The 26,924-nt window shown below is 44.6% G+C and overlaps 1 protein-coding gene across 10 annotated transcripts in view; it reads right to left on the bottom strand.

The window, feature by feature from the left end:
- The window catches only part of TRAPPC9 (trafficking protein particle complex subunit 9), a 596,424-nt gene that overhangs the window by 502,080 nt on the left and 67,420 nt on the right, over positions 1-26,924 (bottom strand). For all 10 annotated transcript variants that reach the window (XM_087864581.1, XM_087864582.1, XM_087864586.1 and 7 more), the window contains 2 exons: positions 20,457-20,578; positions 14,327-14,452 (listed from right to left, as the gene is read on the bottom strand). In XM_087864581.1, the coding sequence (XP_087720707.1) occupies positions 14,327-14,452; positions 20,457-20,578 (248 nt within the window). The remainder of the gene's footprint in view (positions 1-14,326; positions 14,453-20,456; positions 20,579-26,924) is intronic.

Here is a 26,924-nt window from a genome sequence, read left to right as displayed (position 1 = left end):
CTTTCCACTCACACCAGTAATGTATGAGAACTACTGTTGCTCCACATTTGATGTTCACAGTCTTTTCCATTTTAGCCATTCTAAAATGGAATGTGATTTGCATGGAATGGAATGGAATGGCTGTGATTTGCATTTACCCAATAACTAATGACGTTAGACATTTTTTCATATGATTTTTGGCCACCTCTATATCTTCCATCATATAGCATTTGTTCAAATTTTCTGGTCATTTCTTAAATTAGATCATTTGTCTTATTACTGAGTCATAGGAGTTCTTAATATATTCTTAATGTCATATTTTCCCAGTCTGCTGCCCATTTATTTTCCAAAAGAAGGCTTTTGAGAAGCAGAAATTATGAAGGACCTCAATTTATCAATTTATTAATTGTAAAGTAGCTCAATTTATTCTTCTTTTATGGTTAATGTTTTCTGTGCCCTTGCCTAAGGGACTTCCATTTACCCCACAGTCCTGAACATATTCTCCTATGTTTTCCTATAGAAGCTTTGCAATTAGGTCTAGGATCCATGCACATGCAAATTTGAAAGAGACACAGTCTTTGCTCTCTTTGCATACGGTACCAGTTGCAGAGAGATTCCAGTGCAATGAGATACAACCATGAGCAGAGGACTGAGGAGGTCTACACAGGAGAGGCAGGAGTATTTAATGCTTTTATCACATACCTGGAAACTACCAGACCTTCAACTGTAGTTTTAAATATGGAAAAAGATACTGGGGAAGGTAGAAATATTAGTGGTCATAGCCAGTACCTTCAATGAGGCCACCATCTAAATAAAGATCACTAGCCTTGGCCTCCAATCCATCGGAGTTCCCACTGATTCTTTCATGGACACTATTAAGGATGGAAGACTGGAATACTCTGATCAGTAAGATACTCTTTCATTTGAACATAACGAGAAACCAAATGACAAATACTACATTGTAAGTGGAATTGCAATCACTCCAAGCCCCAGAAAAGATTCTTAATGGAAAAATCTTGGGCACAACTTCTTCAGAGCCCCAGGAAAACACTTAACTGAAAAGCTCCTCATTGGCCATGGGCCCTGTGAGCCTCTGGACAAAGCCATGTCAGGTCAGCATAGACACCCACAGCACAAGAATCTGGGGAATATGAATGAGTCCCAGGCAAAATCTTAGGCCAAGATCCTCACAAAATTTTGAAATGAAATCAAATTCCCAAACTCATTTCTGATCTGCTGCTCTTTTAGGGAGTATTAATCAACACATCTTCGTTCTAATTTTTCAATAGGCTGTACAGCCACGACGGCTGAGCCCACCAGGGCCCAGACGTTTACGTGAAGCTCCAGTGGAAAGTAACTCAAAGACTACTCAAGACAAGTAGCTTCACTCGTAAGACGGACTCTGAGGGATTCAAATGTTAATTCACTACTCCTTTTCCAACTGGAAAGTAAGTTCACACCTGTTTCACTCCACCAGAAGCAAAGCAGTAAGAGTAGCAGGAAACTCAGACTTAGGAAGAGTCTCCTGGTTATCTGGAAGGATGTACAGACACAGGAATCAGAAAGACCCAAGTGCCAGTCCCAAATCTGCACATTACTAGCTTTGGCACTTCCCTTATTAACAAGGATAATAAAATCTAATCATGACTGTTGGAAAGACTACCTGAAATAACGTATACAGTCAGCATAGCTTAAAGCTCCCAATGAGTGTTCAAGAAAAGGGAAATACCATTGCTAATTAATGCCTTTGATGTCATTGGTGTTAACCCAAAATTAGCCAGCCAGAGATGCTCCTGAAAATGCCTCACCAGCCTTTAGCCTTCCCAAACATGGGCACTGGCAGTGACCTGAAGAACAAGGCCGCGGCAGTCACTGTGAGATGGCCTGGTGATGGCACGCCTGCAATGACTGTGAAATAGCAGGGCAGGAAACTGCGGAGACCGTACATTCTCAAGTGTGGAAAACACATTCTGTTTCTACCCACATTTATTTCTAGCTGTAATTATACAGAGAGAAAATATATATTCAAAATTACACAAATTTCCATATATGTGTTTCAAAACAGTTTGGAAAGGAAAGAATGTAACTCTCTTCCCTACATCCCAAAGCAGGGTTACAAAGTTTGTACCAAGGGCCTTTCTTCAAAAGCCATCTGCTAAAGTAACTGGATCCCTTTTCAGTTTTAATCATTCAAAAGGAAAGGATTAAAAACAAAACAAAACGAAGTTACGTAAGACCTGGTCCCTCAATCCCTCAATGGTTGACAAGGTCATGGAGGAGACGGACAAGCCAACAAGGAGTCACTCTGCTGAGTTCCCAGTGCCAGAGAAGATGGATGGAGGGATGGATGACGTGGGGGCAGTTGTGCCCACGCTCTTGGGTAGGCACCTAAAAGGCTCCTGGAGCAGGTGTACATACCATAAGCCCAACACATTGGCAAACATTAGAGAGAGGGGAAACTTTACGAACAATCCACACCCTTAGTCTGCTGACCAAGTGGCAAAGTCAAGGCCAAAGCCTGACTTTGCTCATCCTGATTCCGTTGGACTCATTCTTGGATGATCTTAGAAACCAACTCCTCTGGCCTGGCCTCAAGAAGTCCTGCCTACTTTTGCCATCTCCGGGTTTAGTGAGCAAGCAAGCTTGGGTGTACTCTGAGGACTGCACAGACTTGGACTGTCTTTCCTAGCGTTTATTTTTTAATTCTAAAGAATCCTGAGTTTTCTAAGTATATTCTCCATAAAATCTATTCCCTCCAATGACAACTCATGGAGCCTGAAATTAAAAGCCAATTAAATGAGACCATACCCAGCCAAACTGTCACCCACCCGTCATCACTTTCTTCATATCCTCTCCTGCATGACTGTAATAAACACCTCCCTTCACCGAGCCCACAAAACACAGATTTGTCTCCTCAAATAGAACACGAGCTCCATAAAGAGGAGACTATTCCATATTCACCTCTTAATTCCTAGCATATGCAATATCAATGGATATAATTATGAACATGGCTCTTTCCTTTAAAAAATCTGTTTGGATATTTAAATGAGGCCTTGGGAAAAAGGCAATGTGTTTAGGGTCCAACATCCTGATTCAAAACCTTCTGAGGACCTTTTTGGATTGACTGTTCATTGTTTCACCGAAAACACAATTTCTCATTCCAGGAGGATTTATATATTTCCGCCAGGAGTTTGTGGTCACTCTCATGCCAGGACAACTTTAAATTAAATCCTCAGTTTGGGTTGCTTTTTTTCCTTCCAACAAGATTCAGAGTTTCCTTATTTTCTTGCTTTGAGGAGTGGGATTTTTTTTTTTTCCAGTTCACCCTTTCATTAAACATGGCTTGGGGGAGGTCTTGGCTCTACATATGGGTCTGCCATCCAATTCCCAATGGGGGCAGGCCGAAGGCTTACCTCCAGTCCCTCCTATATGGGCTGTTGAAACTGTGTTCCCAGAGCTACGTGGCATTTGCTGGCTTCTGAAGCTCACTTACCTTCCAGGATTCATGCTTTCTAGTTTTTTTGTCACCTGAGGATTTCCTCTTACTTTCCTGCTATACATTTTGAAAACTGCGGGAAAAAGTTTTATTTCTTAATCAGCATTTTTTTAAAAGATTTTATTTATTTACTTGAGAGAGAGAGAGCAGGATTGAGAGCAAGCAGGGGGGAGGAGGACAGGGAGAGGGAGAAACAGGCTCCACACTGAGCAGGGAGCCCAATGTGGATCCTGAGATCATGACCTGAGCCAAAGGCAGGTGCTTAACCGACTGAGCCACCCAGGTGCCCCTTAATCATCATTTTTAAGGAACACCCGCAAAGAGGGTTTTTGAGAGTTCCTGGACCATGATATTGCCAAAACAGAAAATACACTAGTTATCTTCTGAACCTGTGTATTATGACACTTTTTCTGACTAAGACATTCTTTAATTAAAAAAATAATTAAGGGGGTGCCTAGGTGGCTCAGCCAATTAAGCGTCTGCCTTCAGCTCAGGTCACGATCCCAGAGTGCTGGAATCAAGCCCTGAATTGGGCTTCCTGCTCAGCGGGGAGTCTGCTTCTCCCTCTCCCTCTGCCCTTCCCCTCCCCCAACTTGTGCTCTCTCTCTCTCTCTCTCTCTCAAATAAAAAAATAAAATCTTAGAAAATAATAATAATAATTAAGGCCCCCAGTAGACACACGAAAAGATGCTCAACATCATTCATCATCAGGGAAATGCAAATCAAAACTACAATGAGATATCACCTCACACCTATCAGAATGGCTACAATCAAAAAGACATAAAATAACAGGTGTTGGTGAAGATGTGGAGAAAAAGGAACCCACGTGCACTTGGTAGGAATGCAAACTGGTGCAGCCACTGTGAAAGACAGTATGGAGCTTCTTCAAAAAAAATGAAAAACAGAAATATGATATGATTCAATAATTCTACCACTGGGTATTTACCCAAAGAAAACAAAACCACTAATTAGAAAGATATATGCAACTCTACGTTTATTGCAGCATTATTTACAGAAGCCAAGATTTGGAAGCAGCCCAAGCATCCACTGATAGACATTTATGGATAAGGACAGGATATGGATAATGGATAAGGAAGATACACACACGCACGATGGAATATTGTGCAGCCATAAAATAAAGATGGGATTGTGTCATTGCAACAACATGGATGGACCTAGAGGGCATTATGCAATCAAACTGAGGAAGACAAACACCATAGGACTTCACTCATATGTGAAATCTAAAAAACAAACCAAAACAAAACAAAACAAAAAAGTGGAATCAGACCTATAAATACAGAGAACAAGCTGATGACTAGCAGAGGGGAGTGGGGTGGGGTGATGGGAAAAATGGATGAAGGGGAGAGAGAGGCTTCCACTTACAGAATGAGTAAGTCATGAGAATAAAAAGCACAGAATAAGGAATATAGTCAACAATATTGTAATAGTGACGTATGGGATAGATGGTGGCTACTTGTGGTAAGCAGAGCATAGCGTATAAACTTGTCAAATCACTATGTTTTACACCTGAAAGTAATGTAACGTTGTGTGTCCACTATAGTCAAATTTTAAAAATTTGTGGAAAAAAATAATAAAAAAATTAAGGTCCCAAATAGGATAGAGACTTAAAGAGGCATACAAAATTAAGAAAGGGGCAAAGCCAAAAAATGAGAAAACAATCTAGAAGGTTAATAAAATACATAGACTACAGATGAAATCAGCAATTCTTAGAAATACCTAATCTAAACATGACAATGAGATAAGATGTCTCTCTTGTCAGGAAAATGACATAAATGTAAAGGAAAATAGAACATAAAATAAAGGCAATTAAATCAAAAACTAGAATTCGAAGTTAGGCAAATTACAGAAGGCTACCACCTACCTCGGCCTCGTTCCTAGAACACAGGCAGGTTTGCTGGCTCTTGCCCGTGTAACCTGAGGCTAGGCGAGGGCTGTACAAAGTGAGCATACAACGTAAGTGTCCAGCTGTGAAATCAGTGATAAAGAAAGAGACATGGGGGCACCTGGGTGGCTCAGTCGGTTGAGTGTCTGACTCTTGGTTTCAGCTCAGGTGGTGATCTTAGGGTCGTGGGATCAAGCCCCACGTCGGGCTCCACACTCAGCACAGAGTCTGCTTGAGACTCTCTTTCCCTCTGCCCCCACTTGTGCCCACTCTCTCTCTCTCTCTCCCTCTCTCTAAAACAAATAAATAAAGTCTTAAAAAAAAAAAAAGAAAGATGAGTTTCCATGACAGAAATGATAATACTGTTCACTTGTAATATAAAGTATGTCTTCGCTTTCAGTGATCAATACTGCAGGGTCCTCAGAGATCGAGGATTGTATGAAAATGCTCAGCTTGGGGACCGACGTCCTCGGTGGGCGCCACAGCTGCACAACGCTGCTCACCCGTGACACTTGACTAAGATGCTCCAAAGGCACGTCAACCTCCAGGTGCGCACAGCGGACCCACGGCCGCCCTCCTCCCGGGCCGCGGGCACTGTCCCAGGACAGAGCACCCCGCTTGCGCCTTCCGCTCCCTCACAGCCCGTCTGTGGTCAGTGAGCAAGTCCCATCAGGTGTGCCTCCCTGAGAGCCGCTCGGGAACGCCTGCGCTGAGCCGGGTAACGGGCTGCGCACGTGTCATCTCACGGAAGCTTCACAACAATCCTGGGAAGTCGGGGCATTAGCAGTCCAACTGATGAGAGAAACGCTGCTTCCCTGAGTGAGCCGTGCGGCCACACTGCGGCTAAGGGGCAGAGTTAGGATGAAGACCCCCTGACGGCCAAACGTCAAAGCGGCCTCCTCTGCGCCACCCCATCACCTCCTGCCCGGGCTTCCGGAAGAGTGACGCTTTACAGCACCGTACGCCCTTGCTCAAAATCCCCAGTGGCTGCACACCGCTCTGAGGCTAAGCCGAAGGGGGACGGCACGCAGCCTGCACTGCTTCCTGCACCTCCCCGGCGCACGCCTGCCTGCCCGGCCCCGGGTGCCTCAGCTTCTAGCAGCCACGTTCCTCCCACCACGGGGCTTCCCGCTCGCTATTCCCTTGGACTGGAACTGGAGTTTTGTAAACCCTGGGCTGCCATGCAGGGGTACTGTACCCTGTAAATCTCAAACAGCGGACTCCAATGCCACCCTCTTCGGCACGGATCCAACGCCTACTCTCAGAAAAATGCTCTCAAAGGATGAACCTCAATCTTACTCTTTAGGACTCCCCTTCCTTGAACTTTCATCAGTGCTTGTGGTTCTGTTTCAACAGATGACTGGCCAAGTATTTAGTAGGCTCACCGCAGCGGGCTGTGACGCGCAAGCTAGACCACGTCAGGAGTCGGCTCTGCTCACAACCGCAGCAACGCTACCATGGGGGACGGTTCCCTCGTCCTCACGAGTGCTCCTCCACCACTTACAGCTGTAGTGACTTAATCGACACAAGTGCTAATTAGCCAAGCCCCCCAAACATGACCCTCTTCAAAGAGTCATACGAATTAGGCTTCGAGTACAGCACTCTCACTAGAAATTTATTTTGAAACTAATAGCCCTAGCTATTCTACACATCTGACTTAAAGCATCCGACTAAATACACCCAAAGTTGTTTTTTTTTTAAAGAAATTAAGATGAATGCATCCTGAATAAGCTCGCAGTAACACCCACACTGTGCCCCCCTGCAGGGTCTGATTCAGGTAGCATAACCTGAATCTGGGTGTCTCGTTTATAAAATGGGGAGAGAGAGACTGCTGTGAATAGATTCATTTAACAAATATAGATCTGGCACTTACTATGAATAAAATCTTAGAAATATACAGATAAACAAGACATAGTCCTGCCCTCAAGAAACTCAGCCTTTTATTTACAATAGCATTAAAAAGAATAAAATAATGAGATAAATTTAACAAAAACGTGTAAGACTTGTACACTGAAAACAATAAGAGATCACCGATCTCTTTGTAAAAGACCTAAATATGGAAGACACCTCAGGTTCATGGGATGGAAGACAACATTAAGAAACCAAAACTCCCCAAAGTGACCTACAGCTTCATCCTAATTCCTATCAAAATCCCAGCTGGCTTCCTTGGAGATACTGACCCGCAGATCCCAAAATTCACACAGAAGTTTAAGGGACCAGAATAGCCAACCCAATCTTGAAAAAGAAGAGCAAAGTTTGAGGACTCACACTTCCCAACTTCAAAACTTACTACAAAGCTACCATAATCAAGTCAGTACGGTACTGGCATAAGTATGGATATATAAATCAATGCAACAGAATTAAAAATCAAACCTTACATGTACAATCAATTAATTTTCCACAAGGATTCCAAGACCACTCAGTGGGAGAAGAATGTCCACACGACAAACAGTTCTGGGACAACTGGGTATCTGCCTTCGACAGAATGAACTTGAACCCAACTGCATACGATAAAAATTAACTCAAAATGGATCCAAGACCTAAACACACAAACTAAACCTATAAACTTCCTACAAGAAAACAATCAATCTTCATGACACTGGATTAGGCTGTGGTTTCCAAGATGCAATACCAAGGACATGAGTGATAAAAGAAACAACAGATAAACGGACTTCATTAAAATTAAAAACTGTGCTGCAAAGGACATCATCAAGACAGTGCAGTGACCACCCACAGAAAGGGAGAACATTTTTGCAAAGCATATATCTGATAAGAGACTAGTATCCAGGATATATAACAAACTCTTACAACTGAACAGTAAAAAGAAAACAAAACCCAATTTAAAAATTGGCAAAGAATTTACATGCATTTACCAATAGCCAATAAGCATAACATCATTAGCCATCGGGGAAATGAAAACTGAAACCAAAATGAGCATTTCATACCCAGCAGGACGGTCATAACGAAAAGCTGGACCATAGCAGTCGTCAGTGAGGATGTGAAGATGTGGGAACTCTCACACATTGCCGTACGGACAATGGTGCGGCTGCTGTGGAAAACAGTCTGGTAACTCTGCAGAACATCAGACACGGAGCCACAGGGTGACCAGCAACGCCACTCCCAGGTATATACACCCAAGGGAACGGGAAACTTATGTCGCTACAAAAACTTACACATCGGTGTTCATAGCAGCTTCATTCAGAAACAGCCAAAGGTGGAAACAACCCAATTTCCATCAACTATGATAGAATAAACAAAACGTGGCATGTCCACACATTGTGGCACATCCGCACGATGTGACATATCCACAGCTATTACCCAGCTGTGAAAAAAGAAGGAAGTACTGATTCCTGCCACCACATGGAGGAACCTTGAAAACGTTACGGTCAGTGAGTCAGCCAGACACAAAAAGACAAATACTGTCCTTTTAGGTGAAAAGTATATACGTGTTCTTTGTACTACTCTCGTGACTCTTCTGAAAGCCTAAAATCCTTCAAAATAAAGTGTACAATAGATTAAAAATACAAAGTCCTCACAGGAGGGCTTTAAAGATGAAATGCGGAAACGCGCGTAGGGCTCTTGGTACGAGGCCTCGCACACCCGCACACGGTCACGGCCACAGGCACCCAGAGGAGCGGCACCAACGCCCATGAGCACTGCGCTCCTCACGGCGGTCTGCGCCTCGGCCCCCTGACACACGTTAGTGAGGGCCTGCTCTCCGACAAGCGTGCTTGGCCGGGGACTACGGAGACCGCTAAGACATGGCCCCCGCTCTGACTCCACGTGCGCTACCAAACTTTGTTATTTAAATGTATCACTTTAATATTCAGTTCCATTTTTAAGTAACTACTAGGCTAAGCAGCTTAGAATTTCAAAAGGCAGTAAGTGTCTGTGATTCTGTTTATGTATTTATTTACATTCTGCCTCATTCTAAAAAAAAATCTAAATCAACTTTTTAAACACAATTTAGCAACAACAACAACAAAAAGATAAAAATGAGGGTGAGGAGAAACTGAGGACGGAACAGACAGAACGAGGGGATGGAAATGATGAAAATGCGTGTGCCGAAGGAGGTGGATTTCCGTAAGGGCGACAGCAGACTCCGAGAGCTGAGGCAGGAGGACAGACCATGAGCTCCAAGAGCCCAGGTGCCCCCCCGAGATGAAGACCTACAGCACGGGGCACCCCCCACGAGGCAAGTCCTGGAACAGCCTTCCCATCCCGGAGCGCCTGTGCTGACCGAACACGTGGGGCTGCGTGGGGCACCTGCTCTCCCCCCTCCCTTCTCCCCTCGGCGTGCTGGGCTCCAGCGCAGGGACTGAGCCAGACCCCGTGGCCTCGCACGCAGCTCCTCACCTGAAGCCCAACTGGCAGCACAGACCCGCCCATCTGCTCCTTTCTCTACAGCTCTGAGGTTTCCTTCTATGCCTGCTCCCCACAAAACCACTCTCCTAAATACAAGAACGCCACGCCATATGTTGTTCAACCAGACATTTCTCCGTTCCCTCTCTCCTTTCCCTTCTCAGTAAGGAACTCGACTTTCCTCCCTCCCCATGCAACCGTCTCCTTGCAACAACTATGAACTCCCCACACACCGTCCTGGAAGCCGGGTGCCCTGCTGCCGGGGCTGACACGTCTGTCTTACCTAGGCTGTATCTTCACACTTCTCCCCTCTATTGTAAAAAGCCTTTCCTGAATCTCCCCATCCCTCTGATTTTGAGCTTAATTTGACATAAAGTTCCGAGGTTACAATTATCATGTGCGTATCTACCAGCTTTTGCTGGGTTTCTTTAGCAACAGCTTCATTAAGGAACTGCAGCAAGAAGTTTAAAGAGGCTATTCTTATATCTGAACAGAGTAGCCCGCATAAAATTTAAATGGCTCTGAAGAGAAAATTAACCAGAGACAAAGAGGTCACAGATTGTAGTCAAGAGAATCATGAGCCAAAATGTTCTTAAATGGCCCAGAATCATTCCTGAACATCTGGTCTATAGCAGGCATTGGTGCTGGGATGAACATACGCTGGTCCTACAGCATGCTCTCTTGTCTGCTAAGGTACGGGGCTTTTTCCAAGTTTTTCAAACAGTTTCTTACTACCACTTTCTCTTATTGTCACCTACCATTTCCTGTAAAAATAGTTCATTTTATAAAATATTACAGTACTTCAAAAATAAATTCAAAATGGATGAAAGACTTAAATATGAGGCAGGAAACCATCAAAATCCTGGAGGAGAACACAGGCAGCAACTTCTTTGCCCTCAGCCGTAGTAACTTCTTACTAGACACGTCACCAGAGGCAAGGGAAACAAAAGCAAAAATGAACTATCTGGACTTCATCAAGATAGAAAGTTTTTGCACAGCAAAGGAAACAGTTGACAAAACTGACAGGTAACTTTCAGAATCAGAGAAGATATTTGCAAATGTCTTCTCAGATAAAGGGCTGGTAGCCAAAATCTATAAAGAACTTATTAAACTGCACCCCCCCCAAAAAAAAAAAACAGTTAAGAAATGGGCGGAAGACATGAACAGACATTTCTCCAAAGAAGACACCCAAATTGCCGCAGACACAGGAAAAGATGCTCCACGTCCCTTGGCATTAGGGAAATGCACATCAAAACCACAATGACACAGCACCTCACACCAGTCAGGACGGCCAAAACGAACAAGTCAGGAAACAACAGATGTTGGCAAGGATGCGGAGGAAGGGGAGCGCTCTTACACTGTTGGTGGGAATGCAAGCTGGTGCAGCCACTCTGGAAAACAGTGTGGAGGTTCCTCAGAAAGTTAAAAGTAGAGCTACCCTATGACCCAGCAATTGTATTACTAGGTATTTATCTAAAGGGTACAAAAATACAGATTGGAAGGGGCACCTGCACCCCAATGTTTATAGCAGCAATGTCCACAATAGCCAAATCGTGGGGAAAGCCCAGATGTCCATTGAGTAATGAATGGATAAAGGAGGTGTGGTCTATATATACAACGGAATATTACTCAGCCATCAGAAAGAATGAAATCTTTCCATTTGCAATGATATGGTTGGAACTAGAGTATATCATGCTAAATGAAGTAAGTCAGAGAAAGACAAATACCACATGATTTCACTCATATGTGCAATTTAAGAAACAAAACAGAGGAACATAAGGGAAGGGAGAAAAAAGTGAGAGGGCAGCGAATCATAAGAAACTCTTAAAGACAGAGAACAAACTGAGGGCTGATGGAGGGAGTTGGGCGGGGATGTGCTAGATGGGGGATGGGCATTAAGAAGGGCACTCATTGTGATGAGCACCGGGTATTACATGTAAGTGATGAATCACTAAATTCTACTCCAGAAACCAATATTGTGCTGTATGTTAACTAATAAAATTTAAATTTAAATTAGAAAAAAAAATTTAAAAATAAAAAAATAAAAAACAAAAGATGTGCACTTATGTCCCCACTGTGAAAACAGCTGTTGTACCGTGAAAGCCAAAACCCTCAACATCCACGTGCAAGGCCGTTCTGGCTGCACCGGGCCCTCCCCCCGCCTGCCCCAAGCACACGGTCTGCAGTCCCATGGCTTCAGGCCTTCTTGGTGACCCCCCACTCCCGTCTCCACCAGACTGTGACACCTGCAGAGCTGCCGCAGGGCAGATCCCACGACAGTCCCGGACACAGCACATCTCATCTAAACCAGTCCTTCCCGTCGCCAGGAGAGCTTGCTATTCTACCATTTCACACAGAGACGTTAAGAGAGGGGCGGAGGGATTTTGCTGGCGGTCACGCAGCTAATAAGGGGCAAGGACGGGGCGTGAGCCCAAGCCTGTCTGACGGCCCTCCAGGCCTGCAGGACTCCACCGCGTGAACTCCCATGAGGACCACGCACCTGACGAGCCCACGGTCTCCACGCTCACAAGGGCTGGCCCCTGCCTGCCTACAAAGTGGCTTCCCCTCAGGAACAAACCGCTCAGGCCACCGAGGGACTGCCACTCCACACTCAGAGTCTCTGTGGTGCTGTTTCCCTTACACTAAATGGCCCAAACGCGGCAGGATTTTTCTCTTTGTGGTTTATTTGTTGGTACTGGGTTTACTGGCTTCCCTCTGTTTCTGTCTCTCCCTGCGGTGTCTTATTTGCTCCAGCAGCCTCCCTGCCCGTCTGAGCTGGGAGTCACTGTGACGAGGGGCCTGAGGGGCAGTGAGGTGCTTCCCAGGGAAGAGAAGGAAGCACAGATCGGCCACACCACCTGCACAAGGGAGTGAAGCCAGAGCCCCTGTGCTGAAGTGTTACACTAAAATATTTATCACTTTATAGATTATGGCTATAACATAGAAGGTATCAAAATAGGCAGAAGGATACACACCAACCCAGGGACGTTCATTAGCTCCAGTTTTGTTTCTATTTATTTTATTCCTATTTTGAAAACGAAGAATCTCTAGTCAATACGGCAAAATATTAATGTGTTAAATCTGGATGTAGAGGCCTGAGTGTCTTCTTATTCATATTTTTTATGTGCCCACAATATAAAATGACTCTAGTCTCTCTCCCTTCTCCCAGCCCCAACCCTCCCTCTCGCCTGAGCCCCAGGCCCACATATCTAACAGGTTTTTCACTAAATCTACCAGTGAACCTATCACCTTTCCCCCAAAAGCACCCTCTGCAGCTCTCCCTCTCAGAGCACAGCATGGGCGTCGTGGAGCCAGAGCCTGGGCAGCAGTCCGGCTGACCCTCCCCCGAAGTCCCCCATCGTTCCCTTTGTACCACCGTGTGTATGGTCCGCTCCCTCTCTCCCTTCGGCACTGGAAGCACCTGTCTGCCCACCCGGCCCCACATCACTCCTCCCTACTTGAGACGAATGGGATCATTCCATTCCCGTGCCTGTACGGCCTTTCCTCTAAAACCCACTGTGCTTAGAATAAACTACAAACCCTTCCCCTGGCCACAAGACCTCCAGCTCTGACCCGGGTCCCTCTCTCAAGCTCCCCCTCCAGCCTGTCTCCACATGGTCCGGGTCCTTCCAGGGAACGCACTCTCTCTGGTTTCAGGCTCACTCCTGCTGAGCCATCTTCCAGAATGCTCGGTTCCCACCTCCCCCTCTCCTGGCTATCTCCTATCCATGCTTCCCATCCCAGCTTGAAGCTCACTGCCTCAGACAGCCCCGGGCCCCACACCCTCCACCACCACCAAACTAGCTTAAATCCATTTGCCACTTGCTCCCCGCCCCCTTTTTCTCACGCACCCCACCACCGAAGGTCTATCTTTACCACAAAGCTGTCAGCTGGTAGAAGGCAGAACCTGCCTTCTCCACGCTTCCTTCCCACCCCCCACACAGCCTGCACTCAGCAAAGAGTTACTGTGTGGCAGTCACCTGTGTTCCACTCCCAGTCACAGGTCCTTAAGCAAGCTGCTGAACGCTGGAGACTTAGTTGCCCCGTCCATAAAAATCCAAGTCATACTAGCTAAACATCTCAAAGCTTTCTAGACTAGCAGCTTCATGATTTTGCAGTAGCAATCTACAACTAGGAGTTTTAATGATTGCTTTAGTAAAATCCCATCCAGATGCAGACTGAGCAGCCTTTGTTGAGTGCCTACTGTGTAACGTGAGCTGTACAAAGGACTTCCACAGACTTCATGTTCCAGAAACACATACAGGGTGACAAATGGCAGTCACATCCCAAGTGACAAGAGTGAGGCAAGAGGCACAGAGCTCCTTCAAGGTCACAAAGCTGGTAAGAGGCAAAATGGTTTCTCCAATCAAGAAAAAATTTAAGGATAGACACTGTGAGATTTTGAAAGTAAAGTATCATAATGTGAAGAAATAAAACAAGTAGCCACATTAATCAGGACATCAAGCTCTGGCTGCAGAGCTGGCACCGTGCCACACTGAGTCCCAGTGCAGCAGAGTCAGACGGGTTCGTGAGCAGAAGCTCCAAAGAGCTGTGCGAACTCGTCCGCAAGCAGGACGCACACCCACCTGCCGAAGATTAATGTACACGGCGTTCTGGAGAAACTCTGAGGCTTCCATGCTCCGCTTCTGGATGGCGAGGACACGCACAGCCTTGACACACGCTTCTAACTCAATCACTCCAGCGCTCTTGTACTGTAGGGAGGAAGGAGGAGCTTGTCAAAGGAAGAGCAAAGATTCTCTGTCGTACCGTGAAAGCCGTACCATGGGGCCTCTGGGACCCCGCAGCGCACTTCCCCAAGCTCGGGGACCTGACAGTCCCCCCACGGTGCGGAGAGGGGGATGGAGGTTTGTGTTTGAGAAAGCCCATCTGTTATGGGGTCAGAGGAGGTTGGTGGATTGAACCCACAAATGCACAACAGCTGGATATTTTACAAAATTTCAAAATATTGTCAATGGATACTTGCCTCCATTTCCACTTAGCATCTCCCGTACTTTGAAACACCTTTAGACTCTCTCACACCTGCTGAAGTTGTAAATCCATTTGACTTTGCGCAAACATTCTAGCTCCCTGTATCCTTGTGTGCCCTCCACTTAAGTATTCCACGCGTTTCTGATTTGGTCTCCAAGTTACTTGGTCCTGCTTCTCAGCTCGGAGATGAAGGACAAACGAAGACAGAGTAGACAGAAAAGCCATCCCGGCCTTTATTCCCCACTTGATAGTAATACTGGCTGAGCGCTCTCAAGCCTCACCTCCAGAGCTCACGGCTCTGCCCGAGGTAGCTTCCAGCCAGGAGAGCAGCCACGCACGTGGCTCAGAGGCTGGAGGAGCCTCCAGAGCGCCCCAGGCCCTCTCTCCAGCGTCCTCTCCCCAGCGCCTGTGCCCCGCCCAACGCTACACTACGGAACTCTGCACGCTGACTGTTCTGCTGCCTGATTTCTTTTCCACTCTAAACCTGTTTTGTCTTTTTTCCTAAGTTCCCGAGCTGGAGTGATTTTCAGTTGAGCTATCTGAAAAAACTTGCAGTTGAAGAAAAGGTTTACAGAGGTGAGTCCCTGTACACGAGCGCCCAAGGGTGAGGAGGTCCCTCACCAATACTCTTCACGGGCATCAAACATGGGGAGTCGCCCCGTTCCATCACGTGCGTACTGAGAGCTCTGGAGGCCTGGCAGGCCTACCTGCCCATTTACCAAGTATGACAAAGCAAAGGCAGAATCGCTCGTGCTTCTCACTAATTTCTATAAGGTAGAAAAAGAAATCGTACAGAAGGGCAGGCCTCCATGTTCCTCTTTTCAAATACATGACACGTCTACAATTCATGATATATTACAACAATTATCAGACACAATCATAAAAAGAAACTATACCTACCTAACCACCAACTCTGAGGTCAGAAATCTACCAATTTTTATATATCATTTAACAACAACAAACTAACATAAGGACTTTATTCCACTGAAATTAAATAACTTCTTTTCCTTCAAAACCCTTAAAACTTCCATTTAGGTGAGAATAAAAGTCAACTCTATTTTTTCACATAATTTATATTACATTTACATATTTTTAATTATATTACAAAGAGATTTAAACTGCAATCATAAAAAATTCTTCATACATTAGTAGAAAGGTATCCATAATCAGCAGGGATTAGGAAAAGAAAGGACAATTACTAACTGCCTACGTACCTAGTCTCCCACAAGCATTTTCCTCGAACAAAAGCACAGGGATCAACACCCATTCTCACTAGTAGGTTCTCGGTAATTACCCACCAGCACAGGTCCCCGCATATACAAGCAATTCTTCAGGAATTGGCTCATTCAATTCTAAAACAAAAACCCTAAAACAAATATTACCCTTATTTTAGGTCCCAAAATGAGACCTAAAAAAAGTAAAGTTTCTGGCCCAAGGTTACAAAGCTAGTAACTGGTGGAGGCAGGATTTGAACTCAGGTCTGTCTGACTCCAAAACAACGGTGGCAATATCATTCCATTAGGGACAAAGTAACCTTCTCTGGAGAGGCCACACAAACATAGCTAAAGGCAGGTGAACACTGAGAACTCTGCCCAACACTGTAACTCAAGCAAGGAGGGTCCTCTGCCTCCCCATCCTAGCTGCCTTTTCATCTGTGTGTACAAGACATAAGACCTGGCTTCTGGTCCAAATAATGCCACTGTGTGACTTTGATAGAGTCACCTAACCTCTCTGGACTTCAGCATCTCAGCTATGGAAAGGTATGGGGCCATACGTTCTCTAAGGTTCCTTCCAACACCAGTATCTCAGCAGAAGGTCTGTGTCTCTAGTCACCGGTTCTAATATGAAAGAATTTCCTGGGCCACCAATCAGAAATCTAATAAAAAAATCATTCGTGAAGCCACCAAGAGTCTGCTTAAGCGAGTTTGCAATCACTTGCAGTGAATGAAAGCCAAAGGTGGTGCTTCTCCCTCGGTAAGCGGGAGGTAGCCTGATGAGAGTGTGTGTGTGTGTGTGTGTGTGCGTGTGTGTGTGTGTGTGTGTGTGTACACAGATCAAATACACTCAGATCTGGGCAGCGCACAAATATTCTTGGACCGCTGTCACTTCATGGTGGTGGAGGACGTAAGAGGAAAGAAGTAAATGAAGCAAACAAATGAAAATATAGCCAGAGGGACAGGCAAGACATCCATTTGCTGTATTTGTGTCCCCTACACAACATGAGGAACTGGTTTCTCCCAGACGTCTTGCTGAACACGTATTCAACCAGGGAAGGAGAGACGGTGACCAGTTCTTTAGGAGCAATACGAATGAGCCTGCCACTGCCGTAGGCATTAATAGATACAAACCGTTTACCCTGATTGAAAACGCAACGCAGCAAGGCTTCATGTCACCACCAGAGAGAAAAGGAACCTGAGCTGAAAGAGAGCACATAGCTGCACTGAAGTCAGACGGCCGGGAGACACGGGAGGAGAGCCTCAAACCCAGCTCCTCTACTCTTTCCACTCTCGGGACTGGAAAACGCATCACCCATGGCCGCCTGACGCCCGTGCTGCACCCACGGCAGACACGTCTCGAATCCTTACTGACTCGGTGCTGCGGGCAGCCACTAGCTTTCAGTGAGACCTGGCTGGACAGGTGGCACACACCTGCCATGCCCACAGGGCTCTGCCACAGAGGAAGGAGAGCCTGGGTCCTGCGCACGGCCAGAGCTTCCTTCCCTGCCCTAACCTGGGTTCCTCTGTTTCTCCAGCCCAAAGCACTCACTACACTGCTAGAAGTAGTTCTACAAGCCACGTGACTCTTCTCCACCTGTCTGCCCACTGACAGAGCTTGGCTATGATCACTTTGATAATCTTGGAAACAATTAAAAAGACAGAAAAGCAAGGACTCTGGAAAAAGTACTTAATACTTACAATTTTTAACTAGCCACTTACAAAATGAGTATTGAAACATCAATCTGCCTTTCTATGTATCAGCTATAAGCAGTTCAAAAATACAATGGCAAAAAAATCTCACCCACAAAATTAACAAAAACATGATAACTAGGAATAAACTTAAAAACAAGCTCACATTCTCGATGAAGACAACCGGAACTGTATCGTGGGACTTAAAATAAGATGTTAATAATAATGCAGAGATGTTAACATATTCTATAGAAAAAAGTAATTTTGTAAAGATATAAGTTCTCCTAAAAATAATTCAAAACTTATTGCAAGCCCCATGAAAATTCCAATCTAGTTTTTTGGGGTTTTTTTGGGTGTTTTTTTTTTTTTTGGTAACTTGAACAAAATATTTCAGAATTCTTTAGGAATGATAAAGTCAAGGGGCGCGTGGGTGGCAAGCGGTTAAGCATCTGCCTTCGGCTCAGGGCGTGATCCCGGTATTATGTGATCGAGCCCCACATCAGGCTCCTCTGCTGTGAGCCTGCTTCTTCCTCTCCCACTCCCCCTGCTTGTGCTCCCTCTCTCGCTGGCTGTCTCTATCTCTGTCAAATAAATAAATAAAATCTTTTTAAAATAAATAAATAAATAAATAAATAAATAAATAAATAAATAAATAAAGTCAAAATACTAGCCAAGAAAATCTGGGATCAGAGGAAGTTTTAAAGAAAAGAAGACACCCTATAATATATTAAATAAACTACAGGAAATAAAATATCGTGATGCGAGACTAAGAAAAAAATTTGTAAAAAGGTCAGACTTAGACTCTAATAAATGAATAAGCAGGATTTCAAATCAGAGAGAAAAGGTATTAATTCAATAAGTCACGGTAGACCAATCAGTAACCTGGAAAAAATAAATGATATTGCTGTGTCATAATGTACACAAAATAAGTATAGGTAAGGAGGTAAATATTTTAAAATGCTAACAACAGGGGCCCCTTGGTGGCTCAGTGGATGAAGCGTCCAGCTCTTTTTCGGCTCAGGTCACAATCTCAGGGTCGTATGATCAAGCCTGGCATCAGGCTCCACACTCAGCACAGAGTCTGCTTGGGATTCTCTCCCTCCCCTCTGCCCCTGCCCCTGCTCATGGGTGCATGCATGCATGCTCTCTCTCTCTTTCATTAATTAATTAATTAATTCTTTTTAAAAATAATAATAAAAAACTGGTTAAATAATTCTACCCCTTTTCATCTCTATTGGAGAAGGAATTTGAGAAGTAACTTGAAAAGAATTTATGATAAATGTAAATGTCACGTCCAGTGATTAAATTCCCAGAAATCTTAACTAAAGGAATAATCACACAGGAACACAAGAATAGGGGCACCTGGGTGGCTCAGTTGGTGAAGCATCCAACTCTGGGTTTCAGCTCAGGTCACGATCTCAGCGCTGTGAGATCCAGCCCCGCTTCGGGCTCTGTGCTCAGCACAGAGTCAGCTTAAGAATTCTCTCTCTCCCTCTGCCCCTCCCCCTCCTCTGTCCCTCCCCCTACCTCGTGCTTGCTCGCTCTCAAATCAAGAAAATCTTTATAAAAGGACACAAGAACGTATGTACGAAGATGTTCGCTGCAGCACTGCTTTCCTAGCAGTAGGAAGTGAGAGCCTGAGTGTCCGTCCGAGGGCGACGGTGAAGCAAGCGCAGCGAGCTGTGGGCTCGGCGGGAGCAGGCACGGCTTGCTCTAGGTGCTGCCCGCTCCCCGTCCTGGGTTCAGGACGGTCTCAGGGAAAGGCCAGCGTGAATAAATGACCACGTGCACGTGTTGGAGGACCTCCCACCCTATCTGCAGAGGGCAGCTGCCTGCAGCGGGAAGACATCCATGACGTACCTCTCGGGGAACGAGGCCAGCAGCAGAAGAACAGGCGCAGGACAGCCTCGTCTTCCTAAATAGGACATACGTGCACGCACACACACACGCTTCGCAGGCCTGACGGTCACGAGAGATACGTACCCGACTGCACACTCGTCAGTCTAAGAAGTAAGGGGGAGGGGTCGGGCGGCTCCCACCTGCCGCTGCGGCCACACCCCTGCACAGCTGGAGTTCTCATCCTCAGTACTTGAGAAAGTATATTTGAAATTTAAATTCTTTTTTAAATCCAGAGTAACAAGAATGGTGTACCCAGAAGACGGAATGCTAGGCACATCATTAAAAAGCACGCCACGGAAGATTTAACCACACAGGGGAACACACGATGCGCGGAATAAGAAATGCAGGCCTCCACACAATGAGCCCAGAATGCTCGCCATGTTTTAGGGTATCAGCAATATACGCTGACAAGAAGACCAGAAAATAGATACTAAAGTGTGAAAATGACTATCTCTGAATAGTGGGGCTATGACAGTCTTTCTTCCCCTTTCTCCAAATATTAAATTAAATATACATTATTTTGAGGGATGCCTGGGTGGCTCAGTCGGTTGAGCGCCTGCCTTCAGCTCAGGTCACGATCCGGGGTCCTGGGATCCAGCCTCACATCAGGCTCCTTGCTCAGCGGGGAGCCTACTTCTCCCTCTGCCTGCCATTCCCCCTGCCAGTGCGGAGGCACACTCTCTCTCTCTCTCTGACAAATAAATAAAATCTTTTTAAAAAATTAAAATAGAAATAAATACACATTATTTGAAATCAGAAATAAAAATATTTTTAGGTATATTGTATTATACATTAGGGAGTAATACACGAATACTTACAGAACCAAATAACTGGAGATACTGTCCTATTTCACGGTGTAAACCAGGAACTCCTAGTTAAAACAACACAATTATGTAAGGGGTTTATGAAGCAGTAAAATCACCTTGCTGTAATAGGAAATGGCCTCCTTATACTTGTCAATTATGTCCTCAGGACTAAGACAGTTCTTAGCACGTCCGATTTCAGCACTGGTGTCGGGATTTATGCCATTGCTCGTGAGGGCACCTGCAAACCAAAAGGAAGAAAAGAAATAATCCTTTGCTTTTTCTGTCTTCTTTGTTCGTTTGAAAGAGGGGCACAAATAGGATAAAACTTAAATACTCCCCCCCTGCAGTTTAAATTCTTCCTAGCTTACATGTCCCCCATAAGTCTTACCATCAAAGCCCTGTAGTAAATGATAATTAACTCAGGGTAAGTTTTCCTCTTTGTTGAAACCTTTTACTAGAGAACATGGGATGCATTATATAAAAGTAACATGTCCGTAGTAACTAGCTTAGCCGTCTTGAAGATAACACAGCCGGTGCGCATTACCTCGCAGCTCTAAGCTGAGCGCTAGCAGGCAGACACACGCATCCTCAAACGAAGATAAACTACATGAAAGCATTTTCCAAATCATCCAGCACTAAAGAAATATAACTGACAAATGCAGTGTCCTGTCTGTGGCTCCCATTTTCTATTTCTGGCCAACCTCTGTCACTAAGCGGAACCGCCAAATTCCCCCAGCCATCCGACTCACATGGGGAGGAGTTCTGGAGAAATCTCCATTTACAAAACATAACCAACTACATATGGAACTCTGACAGGAGAGAAAAAAAGATGAAATAGTTTTTGATTTCAAAGAACACAAAAAATACTCTCTTAAGCCTCAGTAACAGGAAAAGCTGGGCTCCTGCTAAGCCCCTTATTTATCTCCCGGACAAATCCCATCTTCCCGACACCTGCTGGGGGCTCAGGCACAAGGCTGCTGCCGATCCTGATAACCCACGGGGCCCAGGCATGCACCTCACTGCCCGTAACACACATGCCAGCTCTTCTCCTACCCTCGCTTCTCATCTTGGCCCAATTTCCTCTCCTGCTTATTGGGTATTCTCTTATTCTGTAAGCTGCCTTAAATGCTTTTGGGAACAAGACAGAAGAACAAATGCATAAACAGACAGATGGACGGGTGGCAGATGGACAAACAGACAGAGACTCCAAGAAAGGGGAAACAGAGACAGTCTCCTATGCAAAACCCTCCTCTAGCTAGGGAAGAAAGAACCACAACAGGGAGCCACAAAGAGGCAGGTGGCTTGGGATCTTGTTTCCTCCAGATTTTGTGAAAATCACAGCAAAGGATGAGAGGATAGAACTATAAATAATAAGAGAAAAGGGCATGCTTGAAAAAACCTAAAATGTATACCTTTTTAAAGAACAGATTCAAATCATCAAGGCCTGATGACACAATCTTCACAGAACTGAGAATTCCATCTCTAAGCCACAAGCATCCCTTCAGAGCAGGGAGAGTGTACACGGAGTGCTTACGACACCACTGGAGCCAAACAGACATGATTCTGCACGTAGAAGGACCCGGCACATGTGCTATGGACTTCTTCCCGTGCTCTCCCTCACAGCCCCCAGCCACGTTACGAGGGAGGCTCCAAGTGTACCTCGTTCCTGCAGCTGAGGAAAGAAGTCCTGGGAAGGCTAACTAGTCTTGCTAGTTTTCAGAACTGCACAGCTAGTGACTCCAGGGTAGGATTCAGACTTGGGCCTACATTTTTCACCATAATACCACTATGATTTGTGTGTTTTTCGTGCATGTAATACATTTGTTTTTGGCTAAAAGAATACTTAGTAAGTGTATAGGCAGTCTTGATTTATCTAACAGGCTCTAACAATTTATATCACTGACTTTCACTCTTTTCCCTTGAAGAAAGGAAGGGAAACCCAAGGGGCCAGAGTGAGGTGGTTCCTTCATTCTTCATGGTACCTCCTCTCCTACATGATCGAGAAGTCCCCACTGAGGGAGAAGGAGCAAATGCCCCCTCCCACCTTTAAAGAAATGGCACCAGGGATAACAAGGGTTCACTTAAGGATTAGCTTAAACGCCAGCACTGAGGCTGGGGGACACGCCGCAGGGTCAGAATAACCCAGAACAACACAACGTGTCGGAAACTAACAACAACAGAGCTCACGAGAGAGCTTATGGATCAGAGTGATTTCGTTTCATTCAAGAAAAGAATAACAAGCTCTAAAAAACTGGTATGCAATAGATTCGATCTTTCTTGACATCTACAAAGTGTTGACAGCCCACATGTAATGTTAGTGTGAACCAGTGAAACAAGGAGTCATCAAGACCACAACCTTGAGTCTACAAATAGGAAAAATCAATGAAACAGGCAGGCTGACGGCCAGGCAGGAGGAAAGGAAAAGAGAGGACACAGTTAAGAAGTGGAGGGAAAGTCTGGAAAACAGCATCATCACAGTGGTTCTCAGGCATCCACCCAACAATCATTCATTCATTCAAGAGACAGGTAGAGAGTTACCGAGTCCTCTTATGAGCAAGACGGCACACAAGGCAAGACACACAGAGATAAAACAAAGCAGAAGTAAGAGGGCATAAAGCAGAGACAAACGAGGCAGGAGAGAGACAAAACCAGGAGAGAGAAGAGCAGCAACAGGGTTCAGAGAAGGCAGGCACCCACTGGTATGGCAGTGAGCCCAGCAGCAGCGGGCAGGCTGGCATTGCACTGGCTCACTCGCATCCGCTGTCCTGATGAAAAATCAAGCCCCTGCTACACGGGTGCTCCTGGGCCCGTCTGCAGAGGGCCAGCAAGGAAGACAGTGCTGCCGACAGGTCTGGACGTGAGACTGGGCACCTCGAAGACTGGGGCAGAGATGTAATTTTCGATGAACGGTACTGAGACACCTGGCCATTTGGAAACAGATCAGAACAGACCAAACACACACCAAACACAAGAAGCATCCAAATGATCTAGGATCTATATGTAAAACAGAAAACCATAAAAGAAGTTCAAGTAACATGAACGGTACTGAGACACCTGGCCATTTGGAAACAGATCAGAACAGACCAAACTCACACCAAACACAAGAAGCAACTCCAAATGATCTAGGATCTATATGTAAAACAGAAAACCATAAAAGAAGTTCAAGTAACATGGGTGAGTTCCTCTAAAACCTGGATATAGGGAAAGGCTGTCTCACTATCATGTGAATCCAATGCAATTTTTAAAAGTGATAAATTCAATTATGTAAAAATACAGCAAAAATACCACAAAGCCAAAACATAAATGAAGATCTGAGAGAAAATATTTGCAACATATATAACAAAGGGCTAAGAGCTCTAATATATAAAGGTCATAAAAATTGAGAAAAAGCTAAAATCCAATAGAAAAAAAATGAGCAAAAGATATGAGCAGATAATTCGCAAAAGAAAAATATAAAGACGGCCCTCGCCACTTAAGAAGCTATTGAATGTCACCTACTGTCTATCTAGTTGGTCACATGTAAAAGCGCAACAAGGAATTGGTAACAAACCTGTAGAGGAAAGGCGCCCTCATGCACGGATCCTGTGATCGCAAAACGCTATGACTCTATGGAGAGAAATGTGGCAAAATCTAATAAAATTGTGTCTACATATTTTTTTAACCTCTTGACCCAGGAACTCCATTTCTAGGAATTTACGCTGAAGATCCCATTCCAACAACAGAGAGATACACGTGTGTGAGGTTATTCACCGCAGCATCACTCGTCAGTACAAACGACTGGACACCAAAATGTCCACGCAGAGACTGATCAGAATATGGCACGCGCACAAATACGCGTGTGCACACGGCGCGCTACACACCTGTGAAAATGGGTGGGGAAGGTCCCCATGACCTGACAGAGACTGACTGCCAGGATATGAGGTAAACACGACAGAACAAAAAAAAGCCAAATATAAAGAACAGGTGTAATATGCTACCTTTTGCACAAGAAATAGATTTAAGAACATCTATCTCGTTTTTTCAACAACAACAAACAAGCAAACAAACAAACCCACCAGAGTGAAAAACCAGGAACAGATGAGATTAGTCCCCTGCAAAGGTAGATGGGAATGAGGGAAGAGGGCTAAGAGAGGCAGTGACCCTTCTCTGGGTATAACTTTTTGTATAGTTTTGACTTTTGGAACCATTTCTTGTTCTATATAGTAAAAAAAAAAATCAGTCAATCAATAAAGACGGGGGGAGCCTATAACGGCATACAAACAGAAACAAATGAGTCTACCTACACTTCCAATAAATAACAGAATTACCTTGACAGGGAAGATTAAAGGACAAACCCAATCAACTTCTGTTCACGGTACCTTGTATACTTACCCTCGGTATAAAGACAGAAAGAGCACATACAAGTCTTAAATTCTACTTAAAGGTTTGTTTTTATAGTGACATTGCTTAGTAATTCTGAAACTACTTTCTGTATACTGTAGGGCTGAGAAAATGAGTAAATATATTGATAACACCGGGAGCCAGATTTCTCACTGTTAGAGAAGGAAGATATAAATACAACACAGAGAAAGAGTGGAAAGACCCCTCAAGTTTTGGATCGGAATTAGAGATAGGAGAGTATGAACTCCAGATAACAGCATGAACTTCTCAAAGGGCCTACAAGCAATGGCATACTCAGCACCCGATTTTGGTTTCTAAATATCATTTACCAACGAAAGGAACTAGAACACTGGAGAGGGATGTCTGATTCCAAAGCTGGGACAGGGAAAGTACAAAATGAACATAAATATCTCCATCCAGAATGTAAAGAAAGGCTCAAAAACTGATGAGGAACACATCAGAGGATACAACAGCCAGCCTGAAAGGGCTCCCACTGGCCAAAACTAGCCAGTGGACTGCAAAATGAAGAATGAAAGCCATGGACTAGAACCCACTGAATAAAATAAAGATCCTTAAGTCCACAGTAATGATGGATGGATGGACGGAGGGACAGACAGGAGGGAGGGAAGGAGGGACTGAGAGAGGGCGAGAAAGCTCTTACGTGTATGAGAATGTTAACCAGTAAATGGATAAGTAATGATGAAGTCAGACCATCAACTTTTGGCAACCATCAGCTGACTCAGGCAAAAATCTTCAGTGAATGTCAAATCTAGCAGGTACAAGTTTGATGAGAAACAGGATATTTATATGGCCTCAAAGTATTTTCCCACAAATTACTTATTAGTTACAAAAAGGAAAATAGTTAACTTCACACTGGAGACACCCGGCCAGCTCTGCTGTAGCTGGCAATCAAAGTGGCTGCCAGTAATGGGACAAACCAGCCTCACATGCTTCCCGACACAACGCGGTGAAGACGCGCCATACTTATTCTGTGCGCTCCGCCCCCGCAGAATGCATAACATCGTCATCACGAAGCAGGCAAACCCAGACTGAGGAGCATTCTATAAAATAAATGGTTGGTATTCTTCAAAAATATCAGTATCACAAAAGACACAGAAAAGCTGAGAAACTACACCGGATTAAATATCACTAAATGATGTGGAAACTAAACGCAAGGTGTGATCCTGAGCTGGATCCTGGCTCTAGAAATAGAACTGCTGCACCGGGGCAGTTAGGAGAATTGAGTAGATAAAGGTATTCTATCGGTTTTAAATTTCCTGATTCTAATCACCATACTGTTTTTGTACGTAAATGATCTTGTCCTTAGGAAATACATGCTTAGGAATTCAGGGCAGGGGCATCAGGTCTGCAACTTACTCTCGAATTGCCCTAAAAACTGTGTGTAAACACACAGAGTTCAAATAATAAAGCAAATGATAACCATGGATGAAGAGTATACCAGAGTTCTTTGCACCATTCTTGAAACTTTAATTTTTGGACATTTCAAGTTATTTCAAAATCAAAAGTTAAAAAAAGTAAAATTGTAGTAAACTCAATCATAGAACAAGTCTATTAAACACAGAATGTGGGGCACCCGGCTGACTCGGTGAGTAGAGCATGCAACTCCTGATCTCAGCGTCATGATTTCAAGCCCCACACTGGGCATAGAGATTACTTGAAATACACACATACATACACACATACATAATCCTAAAAACATCTTAATTTAAAAAACAAAAACAAAAAAATAGTATGTGTTTTTGCAAATATAAGAGTACTGAAACATACACCTTTGGGAATATAAATGAAATTGGAAAAGACAAATCACAGACTAGAATCATAAGCCACAAGTAGAATGGTCATTCTTTCACTCATAACACCCACTGTGTTCCTCCAACAAGCCAGCACTGGGCTGGGCCCTGGGAATGTGGTATCACAGCGGTACACAGTGCTGTGCAGCCACAGGGGCACTATGATCAAAGGGACACCATGACAGCTGCCAAACCGTTCATTATGAACCAAGTCTTGCACGAGGGTCTAATTTCTTTTCCCTGAAAAAAATAAAACCCTGGAATAAGACTGGAGATATATCTTCAAAAGAATTAGAGAGAAATCAACTCAGGAAGAAATACTGAAGGAATTGTGGTTTTTAAGCAAACTAAAGGAAGTTGGAGGAAGCATGGTAAAAATCCTATAGCAGAAAT

The sequence above is a fragment of the Ursus americanus genome, chromosome 9 (assembly GCF_024610735.1).
Source record: "Ursus americanus isolate L20-20 chromosome 9, mUrsAme1.1.p, whole genome shotgun sequence".
Classification (NCBI taxonomy): Eukaryota; Metazoa; Chordata; class Mammalia; order Carnivora; family Ursidae; genus Ursus; species Ursus americanus.
Note: the sequence above shows the minus strand (reverse complement) of the source record. Positions and strands in the feature narration are given on the sequence as shown.